This window comes from Echinops telfairi, unplaced genomic scaffold (assembly GCF_000313985.2).
Source record: "Echinops telfairi isolate 266 unplaced genomic scaffold, ASM31398v2 ScPeMD7_7469;HRSCAF=8507_0, whole genome shotgun sequence".
Classification (NCBI taxonomy): Eukaryota; Metazoa; Chordata; class Mammalia; order Afrosoricida; family Tenrecidae; genus Echinops; species Echinops telfairi.
The window spans coordinates 15229468-15244513 of record NW_022111372.1 but is presented as its reverse complement, the minus strand read 5'-3'; the positions used below and the strand labels follow the sequence as shown (position 1 = coordinate 15244513).

The following is a 15046-nucleotide window of genomic DNA, read 5'->3' as shown; positions in this document are numbered from 1 at the left end:
TTTCTCAAAACATTTTCTCTCCATTGAAACCCCCGACATTAGGTCCTCATTTTTCCCCTCCCTCCCAGCTCTGTTGTTGTAACTTGGTTCCTGACAGATGGACCAAGAGCAAGAAAAACAAGAGACATCTGGTTTTATTGTTGGACCTGTATTTGGTTTGTGCCCAAGAACCTTTCCAGGCTGATGTCAAGAAGGTCTGCACAGAAGCACGCCAAATAATCCTCTCAATAATCCAGGAACTGAAAGAATATCTATGGGCTAGGCATCTTGCCAGTAATTACTTGTAAAATAAAAAGAAATATCACTAAAATATTTTCATCATTTTACAATATGACAGTATTGGTTTGAAGCCCAATCAAACTGCCTAAGAGCTAACCCAGGATTGCCATCAACAAGCCGTTGACCTCTGACCTCCTCTGGCCTTGGGACCTGAGCTGCCTCAGACAGCAAGCATTCTCTGTGTCCCGGTGCATGGTGGATGAACTTCCGAAACCCTGAGGAATTGGCTTGGGGAGCATGTGTGGGTTCCAAATAAGCCCCTGAAGTTATTGGAATTATTTGGTTATTTCTTTCTGTACTATTTATATCATTTATTGACTTTTCATTAATGTTTATTATACATACAGATTGGTGACTTGTACATGCTACTGATCTTTTTGATCTGTGGAGCTAGGTTCTCTTGGGAGGAATTTCTCACCTGCGAAGTGAGGTGTTCTCAGAGGTAGGCTGTAAGGCACACGCACGTGGGGTTGAGATGAAAGGATTCTGTTACCCGCCAGCAATTGCCAGCTCGTGGTCACATTTTGACTCCGTGATACAGTCTTTGGAGCCCCGTCTCATAATTCCTCCAGTCCTTAGAACATACCCGCAGTGCTGTGAGCATCGCCAGTGGCAAGTTTAGAGGCGATTGAGGGAAAGACAAGATGAAAGGCTTTTTCTCCTCGACAGTTTACTTACATTTTACTCAAAACGGTATTTATTCATATTCGTGCATATTGAGTATCGATATGTATTCTAAACATATTTGTTAACAAGTAACTTTAATATTGTAAGACATCTTACGTGGTTGGGCTATATGTAATAGAATGAAAACCAAGTTTTTTTCTCCTTCACTTATTAAACTCTCCATTGCTCTTTCTCGTGCATTCTAGGAAAACACCTCATAGTGTCACTGTTAGGAAACACGTGTTTATTTCCCTCTCTGCAGATCTCTGCACAGCCAGCATTTCTTGCTTCCTGTTAGCTGTGGGCGGTGAAGCGCTCTCATATTTCTTGCCTGATGGGTTGCAGTGGCTTCCTCAGTGGTCTCCTGCTCTCGTTGTCGCAGTGTGCTTTCTTCTTCCTGGTGTATCTGAAAAATTGAACTTGAACATGCCCATTCCCACTGCCGTCAACTGTGGCCCATCGCGACCACACAGGGCAGAGGAGAACTGCCCCAAAGAGCTTCCAAGGCAGTGCGTGCGTCTTGACTGACGGAGGCTGCCTCCCCTTCCCCCGCAGAGCACCTGGCGGACTGCTCACCTTTAGCTTAGTCGCTGAGTGCTTTCACCTCTGCGTCCCCAGGGCTGTTTTGACCCATGTGGCCTCCAAAATGATGTCCAGATCACTTGGCTCATTCAAATTGGAGCCCAATCCATTTTCCCAATCGGTTACTTCGATAGTCACTTTCCCGCTTAACCTGGTTCTCTAGCTACGATAGCCTTTCATTCGTTTATAACATCCTTTGCCTTTGCTTTCTCTGAGTACAGGAGATTGATCCTTTTTGAAGTTCCTTTTGCCAACCATCCGCCCATCTATCCACCCATCCATCCAATGAGGTCACGTTTGCCAGGATTGGGGGGGAATTGGGTGTAATAGCAAATGAAATGAATATTCTCCCTGCACTATGCAAACTCCTTGCCTTCCTCACAGGCCATGTGCCTGCTCATTCATTTAGACTCATCTCTGAGCTCACTTGTACTTTGAAGTTTTTTGCAACTCACCCAAGCAGACACAAGCGTTGGTTGTATTAGTCTAGGTACTTTGGAGAAACAAATCATCAGAAACTCATGTATAAGAGTTTTATGTAAAGAAAGTGTGCATCACGAAAACCCCCCAACCCAGTGCTGCCCAAGCCCACAAGTCCAACATTAACCCATTAACCCAAAACCAGTCCACAAAGTCCTCCACCTCACAAAACAGAGGCAATGACACCGACTGCAGGAGGAAAGCTGAATCAGTGAATGAATAAGCATCTCAGCACTGACAGGGGTCTCCACACGGCTGCTCCAGCACCCAGGGCTGCATTGGGATAGGTCCATGTGGCTTCTCCTTGGGGATGTCTTGTAGGAAGTCAATCTTCCAAGCTGAAGCAGGGAGCTGCTAAGGCAGCCACACCCTGGTGCCACCATCACAAAGCAAGAGACCTGAGAACTAGAAAGGTGAGGCTTCACCACCCATTTATCCCTCCGCCTTTCAACCAGACCCACATGTGATTATCAGCCAGGCTGGCGCAATTAACTAACTCAGTTACGCTGGCCCAGACGTGCGCCTCATCTTTTTCTTGTAGCATTCAACACTGGCTCATAGCAACTCTTTATTGCTTATTGTGTGTATAATCTGTGCTAAAGACTGGCAAAACAGCAGTGAAAAAAACAAACAAAGCATAAGTTTACAGTTTATATATTGTTATAATTATCCATTTTTTATCCTCACTAGCCTATCTTTATATTTGCAGTGCAAGCAATGCCCAGAAACAATTTGCATAGTATCTACTTCCTTCAGAAATATAAAAGTTTAAAATGCTGTTTTCATAAATTCATAATGTAATTTTCTTCAACTCTTTCTATGCATGAATATACGTACGTATATCTACCTACGTTTACGTATGTATGTGTGTGTACAATGTATATCCATATATGTGCATTGGGAGGATGGCACAGGACCAGGTGGTATTTCATCATGTTCTATATAAGGTCGCTATGAGTTGAAACCAACGTAACACCTAACAACAACATATGTTCATGTATATACATTTCGGGGGCATAGGAAGTCACACCATGCTGTGATTTGTGTTTGTTTACAAGTGGATTAACATGCTCAAGCAGGAGAAGTCGACAGTGTTTTATATTGTTTCTGCTAGTCAACCTCTTCAGCCATGAAGTCTTCCCCATGCAGATGAATGGTAACTAATGATCCAGTCCAGCAACTCTTTGATGAACTCAACTCTTTGTATGATTAACTTTGATGCAAGAGATTGAGAGCAATTTAAGAGAGATTTCACTTTTAACATGGAGGAAACACGCCCAACAATACTCATTGACCTGATTAGGTTCCGGAGACCAGGTCGTTATGGGAGAGTTGGATCCTTACCCATCTTCATCCCGATGCCCTGCCCTGGTGCTCACTGGCTCTCAGGCACCCCCAGTCTCTCTTGAGATTTGTGTGGTGGGTGGGAGCTGAGCACGACTTTCTGGCACTCACCTTGGGGTGGGGCGGACCTGGCTTACTCTGTGCCCAACAACCCCGCAGCCCTGCACAACCCCTTTGCCACCCCCACCCCCCCTTGTCTTCCATTACCAATATCCCTTGCACCTTCAGGCCCTCCCCAGCCTCCTCCTTCTTGCCTGTGTCATTGCTTGGTACCCTCTGTGCCTGAAGTGACATGCCCCAGATGAAGGAGAGAACACATTCCGTGGCTCATGAACCACCACCTTTGTGTGGCTCGGTCATGCTGAGGCCTCTGGTATCTTCTTCCAGATGGCCTACAGGGGCCCAGACCTTCTGAGGTCTCGTCTGGGAATTTTTTCAAAGTAATAGTAAACGTGAAGTATGAATGAGAGCTAGTAGGTGTATTTTAACTTTAAAAGGTGATATGGCAAGGAGCTACACAAAGTGGCAGGCCGCAACGTTTGAAGGGGATTCTAGTCTTACGTAGATTGCTTACCTGCAGAAAGCTCTGTAAGTCCTGCACTGTCCATCGCGACCACTGTTCCTGTTTTCCACGTCAGGCGGTGGTAAGAGTGCTCTGATGCAATGGACGTGACATCAAGCTTCTTTCTTTTCTTTCAGTTGGTGAGTTTGTTAGCGACGCCCTTCTGGTTCCTGACAAGTGCAAATTCCTGCATCAGGAGAGGATGGATGTTTGTGAAACGCACCTTCACTGGCACACCGTCGCCAAAGAGGTACCAACCAACCGTGAACGCTTTCTTGTTTCAGAGTGAATATTTCAAAGGACATTGTTTTAGTTCTTGGGAGCTATGCAGTTTGAACAAACAAACATTTTTATTGAAACATAATCCACATAGCATACAATTCGGTAGGTCAGTCATATCAAGAGGAGCTGTACAATCATCACTACAGTCAATTTTAGAACATTTCCTTTGATCCTGTACTCATTGTTTTTGCTCCCCATTTGGAAGTAACACCTGCATGTAAACATAACCCCTTGAACAGCAAAAGCTACCCATATGTATGGTTGAGTCTTTCTTAAGGAGCCAGAAGTAGAAGACCCAGTCAGTTATCTGCATTGTTTCTGACTCATGTTTGAGAAAGTAAGATAATATCGAAAATCTTTACTTCTTGTACACATTATATTTACCTTTTTCCAAAAGATTTGTTATCCTCCTACCCTCCCTCATCCTTTTTTTTTTTTTTTTTTTGGTCAGCTGATCCAACACCGGCATGAGACGTACATTAAGAATTTCATTTCTGAGTTATGCCATCCGATTGTGTTTTCATGAGGCCGTGGTGCCCACTTCATTTCCCCACACATGGTGGTTGTGGCACCAGTCCTAGCCCTTCAATTTTGGCAAGCCCCCCTGGAAGGCACGAAGTGATAGAAACAGGAGATTCACTGTCACTTGGTGCTTCTGGCTGCCGGTGACATTAGCTTCCTTGCGTCCACCCCGACTCGCAGCAGCCTTCTGTGTTACAGAGCAGAACGGCTCGGTAGGATTTTCTTGGCTGTGGTCTTTGTGGAGAGAGTTCCCTGAGCCTTTCTGTCATCTGCAGGGCAAAGGAGTAGCTTTGGGTTGGCCAACAATCACGAGCCCCTTGCATCACCCAAACTCTGTTTAAAAACTGCTCTCTGTCCCTTTGGTGTGCTAGGGGTTTCTTTTCCCCAATAAGTTTCTACACTTTTTGGGGGGGGACACAAGACTGCTAGAAGTGGGCTGCCTTTTGGAAGGGGTATTGCAACTAGCACATCGTGTCTGAGGCCAGGGAGGATTGTAAACATCCTACCCAGCACAGGGGAACCTCCTCCCGGCCCTCCACACTGAAGGATTACTCCGTCCAAGATGTCAGTTGTCACTGCTGTTTGGCAGAAAACATCACCTTAAGAATTAGAATGATTTTTGCCTTTTGTAAAATCTCATGTGCTGATTCATGATTCAAAATTTTCTTTGTATTAAAAAGCGTTTTGGACATTGAACAACACATTGAACTTATGAAAACAACAAAAAATGAAAGCCTGCCTGATACACTCATTAACATTTTTTCATTAAAAAAAAATCTTCGTTTCTAAGAATACTATCCTATGTGAACAAAATCCATTCTGTAACAGTGTCACTGTTTACCCATGTGTGCTAAGTTACTAATCTTTTCTCTGCAGTGGATGCCTTCAGAGCATAATGCTGATTTCAATTTGTAAAAACTTAGCAAATTCTAAGAAAACAAAAAGATATTGAATAAGGTATCTGTAAAACTGTAAGTGCTGACTCATAGTACCTGAATGAGATAATTTGTTTTTTCCCCCAGGATTGTTTCTGTGGAACTGAGCCAGGATAGCTAGAATTTCTGGAGAAAGGCAGGTTCACATGAAAGGAGCATCTGTTTGTGCTGGAGTTGGGAATGAATTGGGGTGTATCGAGAGGATTCAAAACTTCCTGATTCACAAATGGATTTAGAAAGTATTGATTTCACCTGTACAGCCTTCTTCTACGGCTCATTTCTCAGTTTTCTTCTGGAAGCCTTCATATGCTTCTTTTCTATAACAAGTCTGTGGATGGTGAAGATGAGGGGTACCCCCCAAAAAACAGATGTCATGTGAGGGAGATAGTGCAGCTGAAGTATGTTCGACCAGGTCAGACTGTTCATCAAGCTTTCTATTTAGAGATTCTGAAAAGATTGCGTAACACCGTGTGACCAAAGAAGGCCTGATTTGTGGCAGATGGGAGACTGGTTTTGCCACCACCCCGACAGTACCTGCTCATGCAGCCATTGCTATGCACTAGTTCTGGGCGAAAACCAGCATTCCTCTCTTGTTCCACACACCTTACTCACCTGCGCTTGCACTGTATGACTTCTTTTTGTTTCCAAGAATGAAGAGGGACATGAAAGGACAGTGATTTGATGAAATACAAGAGGTGCTGTCAGCCATCCAAGCAGATGAGTTTGAAAAATGTTTCCAAAAATGAGTCACAAATTTGACTAATGTATTTAGTGTTAATGGAGAGTACTTTGAAGGTGATAAGGTTGTTTGTAAAAAAAAATTAAATACATAGCTTTGAAAATGAAATTCCGTTTTTTGGGGGGGTGGTACCTCCTCATATGTTAATGCCCTCCCAGCAAACTCAACAGCTGACCATTCAAATCCACCCAGAGGTGTTGTGGAATAAAGACTTTGTGATCGACTTTGGAAACATCAACCATGGGGTCAAAAAACCCTTTGGATCACAGTTCTACTCTGCCACACTTGAGGGGTCACCACTCAAAGTTTAGTCCTTCAGTCAACACAATGGCAAGAGGACTGGATTGGCTAACAGAAAAAAATTTTTCGAAATAAATAACAAATTAAAAAAAAATGTTTTTCAAGGAAAGATTTCAAAGATACCTGGGCTAAAGAAACCACATCCCAAATATGCATATACCAAGAAGCAGCATTTCCATTATAAAATGGTGTCCTGGTTTCCTGGGTCTCTGTGTTGAGCTTCCCATCCACTCACCACGTTCTCGTTGTCTTTCATAGATGTGCAGTGAGAAAAGTACCAATCTGCACGACTACGGCATGCTGCTGCCCTGTGGGATCGACAAGTTCCGAGGGGTGGAGTTCGTGTGTTGCCCGGTGGCTGACGAAAGCGACAGTGTCGATTCCGCCGACGCGGAGGAGGATGACTCCGATGTCTGGTGGGGAGGAGCAGACGCCGACTATGCGGATGGGAGGTGAGGCAGCCTTTGTGTTTGGTCCCACACGGAAGCAGAAACTTCCAGTACGAGGAAGCGGGCACCTCTACCACATAGTTTTAGAATCTTTCCACATATGTAGCTTTATATTTCTCACTGTAAGAATCTCTGCCCGACCCGGTCAGAAATTTTCTGTAATGGGGGTAAAAAAAATCCAACTATCAACTATCAGGTTTTATTACGACTATGCATGCTTTCCCTCCACTCCCACCCCCACCCCCCAAAAAAACAACCCCCAAAACAAGCAAATCAAGCCATTGATTTTGACTCCTAGTGACCAGAGGACAGAGTAAAACCGCCCTGTGTGTTTCCAAAACTAGCTCTTCGCGGGCGTACAAAGCCTCGTGTTTCTCCTGCATGACTATGGCGTATGGTTTAACTTTAGCTATTTTATTTTAATATCAAGCTTTGGAATGAAACTTTTACTAATATTAGCATAGGTCACTGAGTAAATGATATGGCTCTGTCTGTGTTTTATTAATGTTTCCATAACTACTGTTTTGAGATTTATTTTTTCCAATGATCTCAATGTGAATTTTTGTTAAAGGTGTTTTCTTTTAACTTTTTTCTTTAACTTCTTTTAACATCATTCTTTTCAATGGTGACTAAAGTCACAGGCATTCATAAATGTTTGCTAAATTTCTTTACCTATCTTTGACTTTTTATTGTTTTTTGTTGTTGGTGGTGGTAGTGGTATTCATTTGTTAAGAAACACATTTTCACTTCTTCCTGAAGATATGAATCTTGTCATCTTAATATACCCAATTATTTATCCTATTTTTTAAGGCAAACTTTTGTATTAAGTCATAAGATGATCCGAGCAGAATCTTGGGATTTGCAAGGGCATCTGGTTCAATTATGGCTGACTGCACAACCCCTGTGGCTTTTCCCTCTGGTCCTGGGGGCTGGAGCTTTTCCTGTGGGGTCACTCCAAGGAGAACGGGAGCCTTAGGGGCTCGTATAGAAAGTTTTACAACTCTTACAACCAAACACAGATTTTGTGCATGAGTGCGTAATGCATTTTGTAGATATGAAAAAATCATTTCACTCTAAGTACATAAACATAGGTACCCTGCCTTTGCTTTCTAGTTAAAGTTGACTTCTTTTTACTGACTGTTATATAGATATCAGGCTCCTCTTGTTAACTAAGCTATTTTTTAAATCATTTTAGTGGGGGCTCATATAACTCTTATCACAATCCATGCATCCATCCATTGTGCCAAGCACATTTGTACATTTGTTGCCACCATCATTCTCAAAACATTTGCTTTCTACTTGAGCCCTTGATATCATCAACTCCTCACATTTCCCCCTCCCTCCCCCCTCAAGAATCCTTGATAATTTATAAATTATTATTATTTTGTCCGATGTCTCCCTTCACCCACTTTTCTCTTGTCCATCCCCCAGGGAGGAGGTTATATGTAGATTGTAAGTGGTTCCCCTTATTTTTAATGTGTTCCCTTTTTACTGAGGTTTTTAAGTAATCTCGTTAACTATATCAAACCCAAAACTAAACCACCACCAGCAAGTCTATCTTGACTCCTGGTATTTGTCTCAGACTGTCCGTGACTGTCAGTTATTACCAGAGCCAATTGCCTCATTGATCTCTAAGGAAAGAGTTTGAACTGCCGATCTCGAGGTCAGCAGTTCACCAGAACCCACAGTGCCACCAACTGGCCTGGAGTGGATTCTGACTCAAGTTGACCCAACTATGAGACTGTCGATCTTCAAGGGGGCTGATAGCCTCATCCTCCTCCTCAGAACAGATGGTCAGCCTAATCCTCTGAGCATGCCTTGCAGTTAGCAGTCTAGTGCTTAATCAACAGCACCACCAGGATTCCTTAGCCCCCAGTGCCCCATGACTCCTGTATGCATACAGCGGAGAGAAAACGAAACAAAAGAAGCAAATGATTCCAAAGACACAAACAGGAAGGAAAGCTGCATCTGGCTGCTTGCTCTCTGTTTGTAAAAGTTGAAAGGTAGGTGGTATAAACCCTCCTCCCAGGGCAGGAAACATCAGTGAGAGAAGGGTTTGCATATGGAAAGCTCCCGAGCTTTTCTCCATGGGACTCGTCAGGCGGATCCTGTGCCACAGCTGATTCCCCACACCTGTGTTCCAGGTCGCAGTTACAGAAGGGCCCACAGGTTTGGATTTAACGCAGCTTGGTCTACAAGTTAGAGTTGCCTTTTTCTCGTGTCACTGTATATGTTTGTAAGATTCTTTCCAAAATATTCTTCCTCAGTTATATCTCGATTTGGAAATTTGAGAGTGAGCTTTTGAAAACAGCCTTGGCATCAGGGCTCGGGCAACATGCCATGCTGCCAATGGTGCCAGTATTAAAAAGGGAAATATGAAGTTGGACAACCATATTGTCTGCTTGTGAACAGTCAGGTACTAGATTTGATTGTTTCCATTAATGAAGTGACTATGTATCAAGTAAACAGCCTAAGTTATAGCTAGTCAATAAAAAGAGCTCCGGCTAATGATAAAAGTATAGGGGAATAGCTACTCACATGGTCCCCTGTGTAAAGGCTGATAACAAAACACACACGCGCACACACACACACCCAATGATGTCATAGGTAAGAGACTTTGGGAATAAAAAATTGGCATTGATGCTTTATTTGAGGGGCACAGACCTCTGTGAGGCCCTCTTTCCCACTGAACACATTTTAAGTCTTCTAAAACCTCCCTCTGTCTTGAACATTTTGTTGTGTTTCAGGTGAAAGTTCATACAGTAAAATCATTTCACATTCAACAATGTATACCCAGTGGTACACTGGTTGCTGTCCCTGCCTTCCTCATTGCCATCCCCGAAGGTTGCCTGCCCCTCCTTGTGGTCTCCTCTTTGCCTTCTCGCAGTGTCGCCCATTTGGTCTCTCATAGCCTTCTTTTAAGGAGCACATTGCTCAGGGTGGGCAATGTTTATTTTTCAGGTCGTGTTAGTCCGGGTAGACCAGAGAAACAAATCCAGGGAGACACTCACATGTGCATAGGAAAGAGCTTTATATAAAAAAGTAATTGTACATTAAGAAAACATCACTTGTTTTTTGTGCATATTATTATCTCTGCTGGTCTACCTAGATAAGATAGGCAGGATAAACAATCTGGAGGAGAAAACAACAGGATCAATGGTTCCCGGGGGACATGGGAGAGGGGAGGCGAAGGAAAGGAAGTGGGTATTAACAAACCCAGGGACAAGGGAACAAAAAGTGATCCAAAACCGATGACAGGGAGGGTGTAGGAGACCTGGTAGGGCTTGTCAAGGATAATGTACCCGAGAGGAATTACTAAAACCCAAATGAAGGCTGAACATGATAGTGGGACAAGAGGAAAATAAAAGGAAATAGAGGAAAGAACTAGGAGGCAAAGGGCACTTACAGAGGTCTAAATACAGGCATGTACATAAGATTTTGTTTTTTGTTTTGCTCATGTGTTCTCTCTCATTCCTTTTGGGAATAGATCCACGGGGCTCTCATTCTGGCTGTTAGCCTCTCATGTATGCACTACTGTTACTCAGTAATTGTGTCATCTTGGGAAGCCGCCTCTGGTCATACTGCTCCTCTGCCCTCACTGCTACAAGTGATCAAACTGCCGGCCTCAGTGTACCATTCTCAAGCACTGGTTTTGTTTTATTGGTCCTTCTTATCTACTCTGTAGCCTAGTCTTAGGACAAGCATTCAATTTAGTATCCCAACGAGCTGGCATACCAGCACTGAGGTCATTAAACTGGCAAAGGGGTCAGATGGTCATCTTCAGAGATCACCATCCAACTCGATACCTAATTGAAATGGTAGTTCACTGCTTCTCGGCCATCTCATTTTTGCTCCAGCTCCACCTGGGCACCCGCGGGACTCCGTCATCACTTAAAACGTTGCACCCTCAGGGCACGCAGCTCTGGCGCTCCTCTCGAGTGTGATCCAATTCTACACCGGAAGTGCTCACCCTTCCTTCATGATCATCTCTCCAATCCCAGGCTGTCGGTTTGTTTCCCTCTTTATATTTTTTGGCGCTTTTCTAACAGGACGAATCCAACTGATAAGCACTTTTTGCCTATTGGACACTGTAGACTTGCTGATACCTTTGACATTTTCTAAGTATGTTTTTGCGCGTCCTCCCTATCTGATATAAAATTAATTTCTCCCATCATTTGCTTCTGGGGTTTCTAAGGTGGATGTATCAAGTTGTGTAATTCTATCGGTTATTTCTATTTCTTATTCATGCTGTAACATAAGCTGGGATCCTAATGTTACTGGAGGCACCTAAGGATCTCTCTCTGACAGCCTGCCCCTTTTCCCGTAGCAGTTGATTCCAGTCATCCCCAGCCTCGCTTTCCTTCCTGCTCTGCAGATGATCCCTTCGAAGTGATCTGCAGTGAGAGCTGAAAACATCAGCATCTTACATGTTCGTGGAAATAAATAGATGGGTTTGCTTTTCTACCACTATCCTTCTCTGTCCCTTTTTCTGACCCTTTGGGTTTCTTGTGCTCTTTTTTTATGGCTATCTGCTACTCAGTCTTGCTCACCTTCATGCCCTTCCTTGTATTTTCAGTTTACCTTTCCATTGGTCCTCTACCTATAAATGTGTTATTTCCTAAGCTGCTTGAGTTCACGTCAAAGTTGTCCTGCTAGACGACATTGAGAGTCCTTGGGCTGCTAACCCGAACTGAGGTGGTGGGTGTCCACCTCGGGGCACCTCGGAAGAAGAGCGTGGCCATCTGCTGCTGAGGAATTGCTGCTGTTGAGCATCTGCGGGCCCAGTTCTACCCTCTCTGTCCAGGAGGCCGCTGTGAGTGAGGGTGGAGTCAACAGCCACTGAAAGGAAAGACTTACCTTCTTTCCTTATACATTCTTAGCTTGGCTATTGCTCCCTTTGCCTGGATTTCATTCCTTACGTTACAGCATTTGTTCACTTTCTACTAGATTATTTTCCTCTTGAGCCCGGTCATCTTCCCACTATGTGCCCTGATCCTATCAAGAGCCAGTGGACGGGTCCTGTCATCTGTGAGAAGGACCCAGTTCTGCAGCAGGGGATTCAGAACTCTTACATTGCTCTGAACGAGCTTGCATTTTGTCGTAGCTACTTTGTTAGCATGTTTTATTAAACTTAGAATATCCAACGTGTTTCAGTATATAAAAATATGGGGAAAAGTTATTACTGAGATGTTTCACATATTTTTTTCCTCCCTTGTGAGAGTTTGTAAATGGCAGCATGGGATTTATTCTTCCTCTACATCTCATTGTGGACTAGCCACATTGTATTGTCAAGAATCACAAGTAGCTTATGGCTACTATATTGCCCAGCAGAGCTCTAGTTGACATGAAAATTTCATCACGCTTTTATTTTCCATTCAGAGAAACTGTTTAAGTAGCCCAATAATACCATAGGAAATTAAGCCACTGAGTTTTTAGCATACTTAACTTTTTGAAGCTGTGTTTTTAAGATAAAAACAAAAAAATGCTTTGATCTTCCTGTAATTTGGATATCACTTGCTTCACTTTATTTTTGAACCTGTGATTTGGTTAGCCTGTGAACAAGGTTGTCTTTATCTTCATCTGGCAAAGGCCGTGGGCAAAGGGAGCGAGCTATTGCAACACAGACTCAGACACAAGCTGGGCTCTTGCCAACTGGCAGGGACCTCGTTCCAAGAACCAACCCTCTTTTGTGACCCTGGAAATGAAGAACCGGTACATGAGTGTAACAGACCCGACTTAGGACATTTTTTACGGCAGATCAAAGACAATTATTGAAGAGAGGAAAAAAAGCAGAGGCACACTGATCCTACCTAAACAACAGTTGATCCACCGTTTAGGCATATAATTTCTTGGTGGGTAGACAACGAGAGTCGTTGTGGCAGTCATTGTTAGTGGCCACCGATTCTACTCTGACCAATGGTGACCCCAATGCAGGGGCTGCCCCATTAAGTTCTCCAGGCTGTGGCCTTTCAGAGGCAAATCACCAGGACTTTCTTCCGAGTCACTTCCAAGTGGACTTGAATCATCAAGCTTTTGACAAAATCATCAAGCACTTAACCATTCGTGCTATCTGTGGACTCCTGTTTCAGCCGAAGATGAGTGTTTTCCCATTTGCTAAGGAGAGATTTAGAGAAGCATTCTCTGTAGAATGAGCTCTATTGAGTGACCTCATTGAGAAACAGGTGAGTCCTTTAAAGGACCAAATGTATACTTCTGGAAATTTATTTTCAAATGCATTCTGGGGCACTCAGTAGTTATTTCTCCTGTGTTTGACATAGCGATTAAAATACATGCTTGGCTTCAGACATTCTTTGCCTTTTTAGCATTTGTTTACTTCAAGTGACACAAAATAAGTTTTGTTGTATAAACAACCTAAAAAACATGTAAGGTTACTGCCATATACCTTTTGAGCAAAATGGGTGTTTCAGGTCTGCATCATCAGACATTGAATGCTGCAGACTACATTGAATCGGTGCATGAAGGTGCTATGTGTCCATTCACCAGACTAATCACACACTTTCCTCTAGTTTTGTAATGCTCCCTCCCCATCCCACTATCATGACCCCAATTCTACCTTACAAATCTGGCTGGATCCGAGCAAGTACACTGGTGCAGATAAGAGCTCCCAACACAGAGAATCCAAGACAGATAAAACCCTCAGGACCAATAATAAGAGCAGTAATACCAGGAGGGGAAGAGGAAGGTTGGGGGAGAAAGGAGGAATCGATCACAATGATTGACATATAACCCGCCCCCCAGGGGGACGAACAACAGAAAAGTGGGTGAAGGGAAACAGCGGTCAGTGTAAGACATGAAAAAAATTTTTTAATAAATTATCAAGGGTTCATCAGGAAGGGAGGTGGGGGAGGGGGGAAATGAGGAGCTGATAGCAAGGGCTCAAGTAGAAAGAAAATGTTTTGAGAATGATGATAGCAACATATGTACAAATGTGCTTGGTACAATGGATGAATATATGGATTGTGATAAGAGCTGTAAGAGCCCCCAATAAAATGATTTTTAAATAAATAAATAAAAAGACATACTCTAAAAAACATTCATGGCCCACTAGTAAATTCTTGGGTTTGAGAAATAGTCTAGCATCATGAGAAGATTCGCGGTCTAAGCTGTCATTTGGGGGATCAGTCTCAGTCATGTCTGATTTGTCTAGTAATTGTGAAATGTTTCAGGCAATGTTGTTCTCTTTGAAAATATATGTGGGGACAAAATTTACTTTTTTTCTTCTTAAGTTTTCAGTAAATATCTCCAGACTTTCTTTATACCTTTTGAAAAATGGCACAATGCTGTGGAAACACAATAATAAAAGCTGAAAGATGACGTGATGCTTTTCCAATTGCATCATCCTTCTAAGCAATCTCATCACTTTTTAATTTTCCTCATAGTTCATCTTATTGAGCCCAGTTGGAGATAATTGATGAATAGTGATTAAATAATTATTGGGATGATGAAATTGCAAAATTTTACAAAATAAGATCACATTAAGATAGATACAAATGGAGTTGGGTAGGGGGTGGGGGATGGGGTGGCAGAAAAAAAAAGATAGATACAAATGTTCCAGTGGGTGCATATTAATTGCAGCAGAGTGAGTTTTATGTATTATTTTTAATGCAGTTTATTGGCCCTGCATCCACATATCATACAATTCAAGGAGAGTTGTAAAATCTTTACCACAATTTTTGAACATTTTCTTTTCCCCTGTACTCATGTTTATTTATGTAAATTTTTTTCAATTTTAGCAAAAATATATCCAACGGAACATTCACCATTTAACAACTTCTACATGTATAATTCAGTGCCGAGGATTATACTGTGCATGTGTTGTACAACCGTGGTTATCCCTCTCCGCATTGTAACCATGGTTATCCCTCTCCGCATTGTAACCATGGTT

General features: G+C 42.9%; 1 protein-coding gene across 7 annotated transcripts in view; it reads left to right on the top strand.

The window, feature by feature from the left end:
- The window catches only part of LOC101656411 (amyloid beta precursor protein), a 324648-nt gene that overhangs the window by 121839 nt on the left and 187763 nt on the right, over positions 1-15046 (top strand). For all 7 annotated transcript variants that reach the window (XM_045284871.1, XM_045284872.1, XM_045284875.1 and 4 more), the window contains exons 4-5: positions 4051-4163; positions 6950-7143. In XM_045284871.1, the coding sequence (XP_045140806.1) occupies positions 4051-4163; positions 6950-7143 (307 nt within the window). The remainder of the gene's footprint in view (positions 1-4050; positions 4164-6949; positions 7144-15046) is intronic.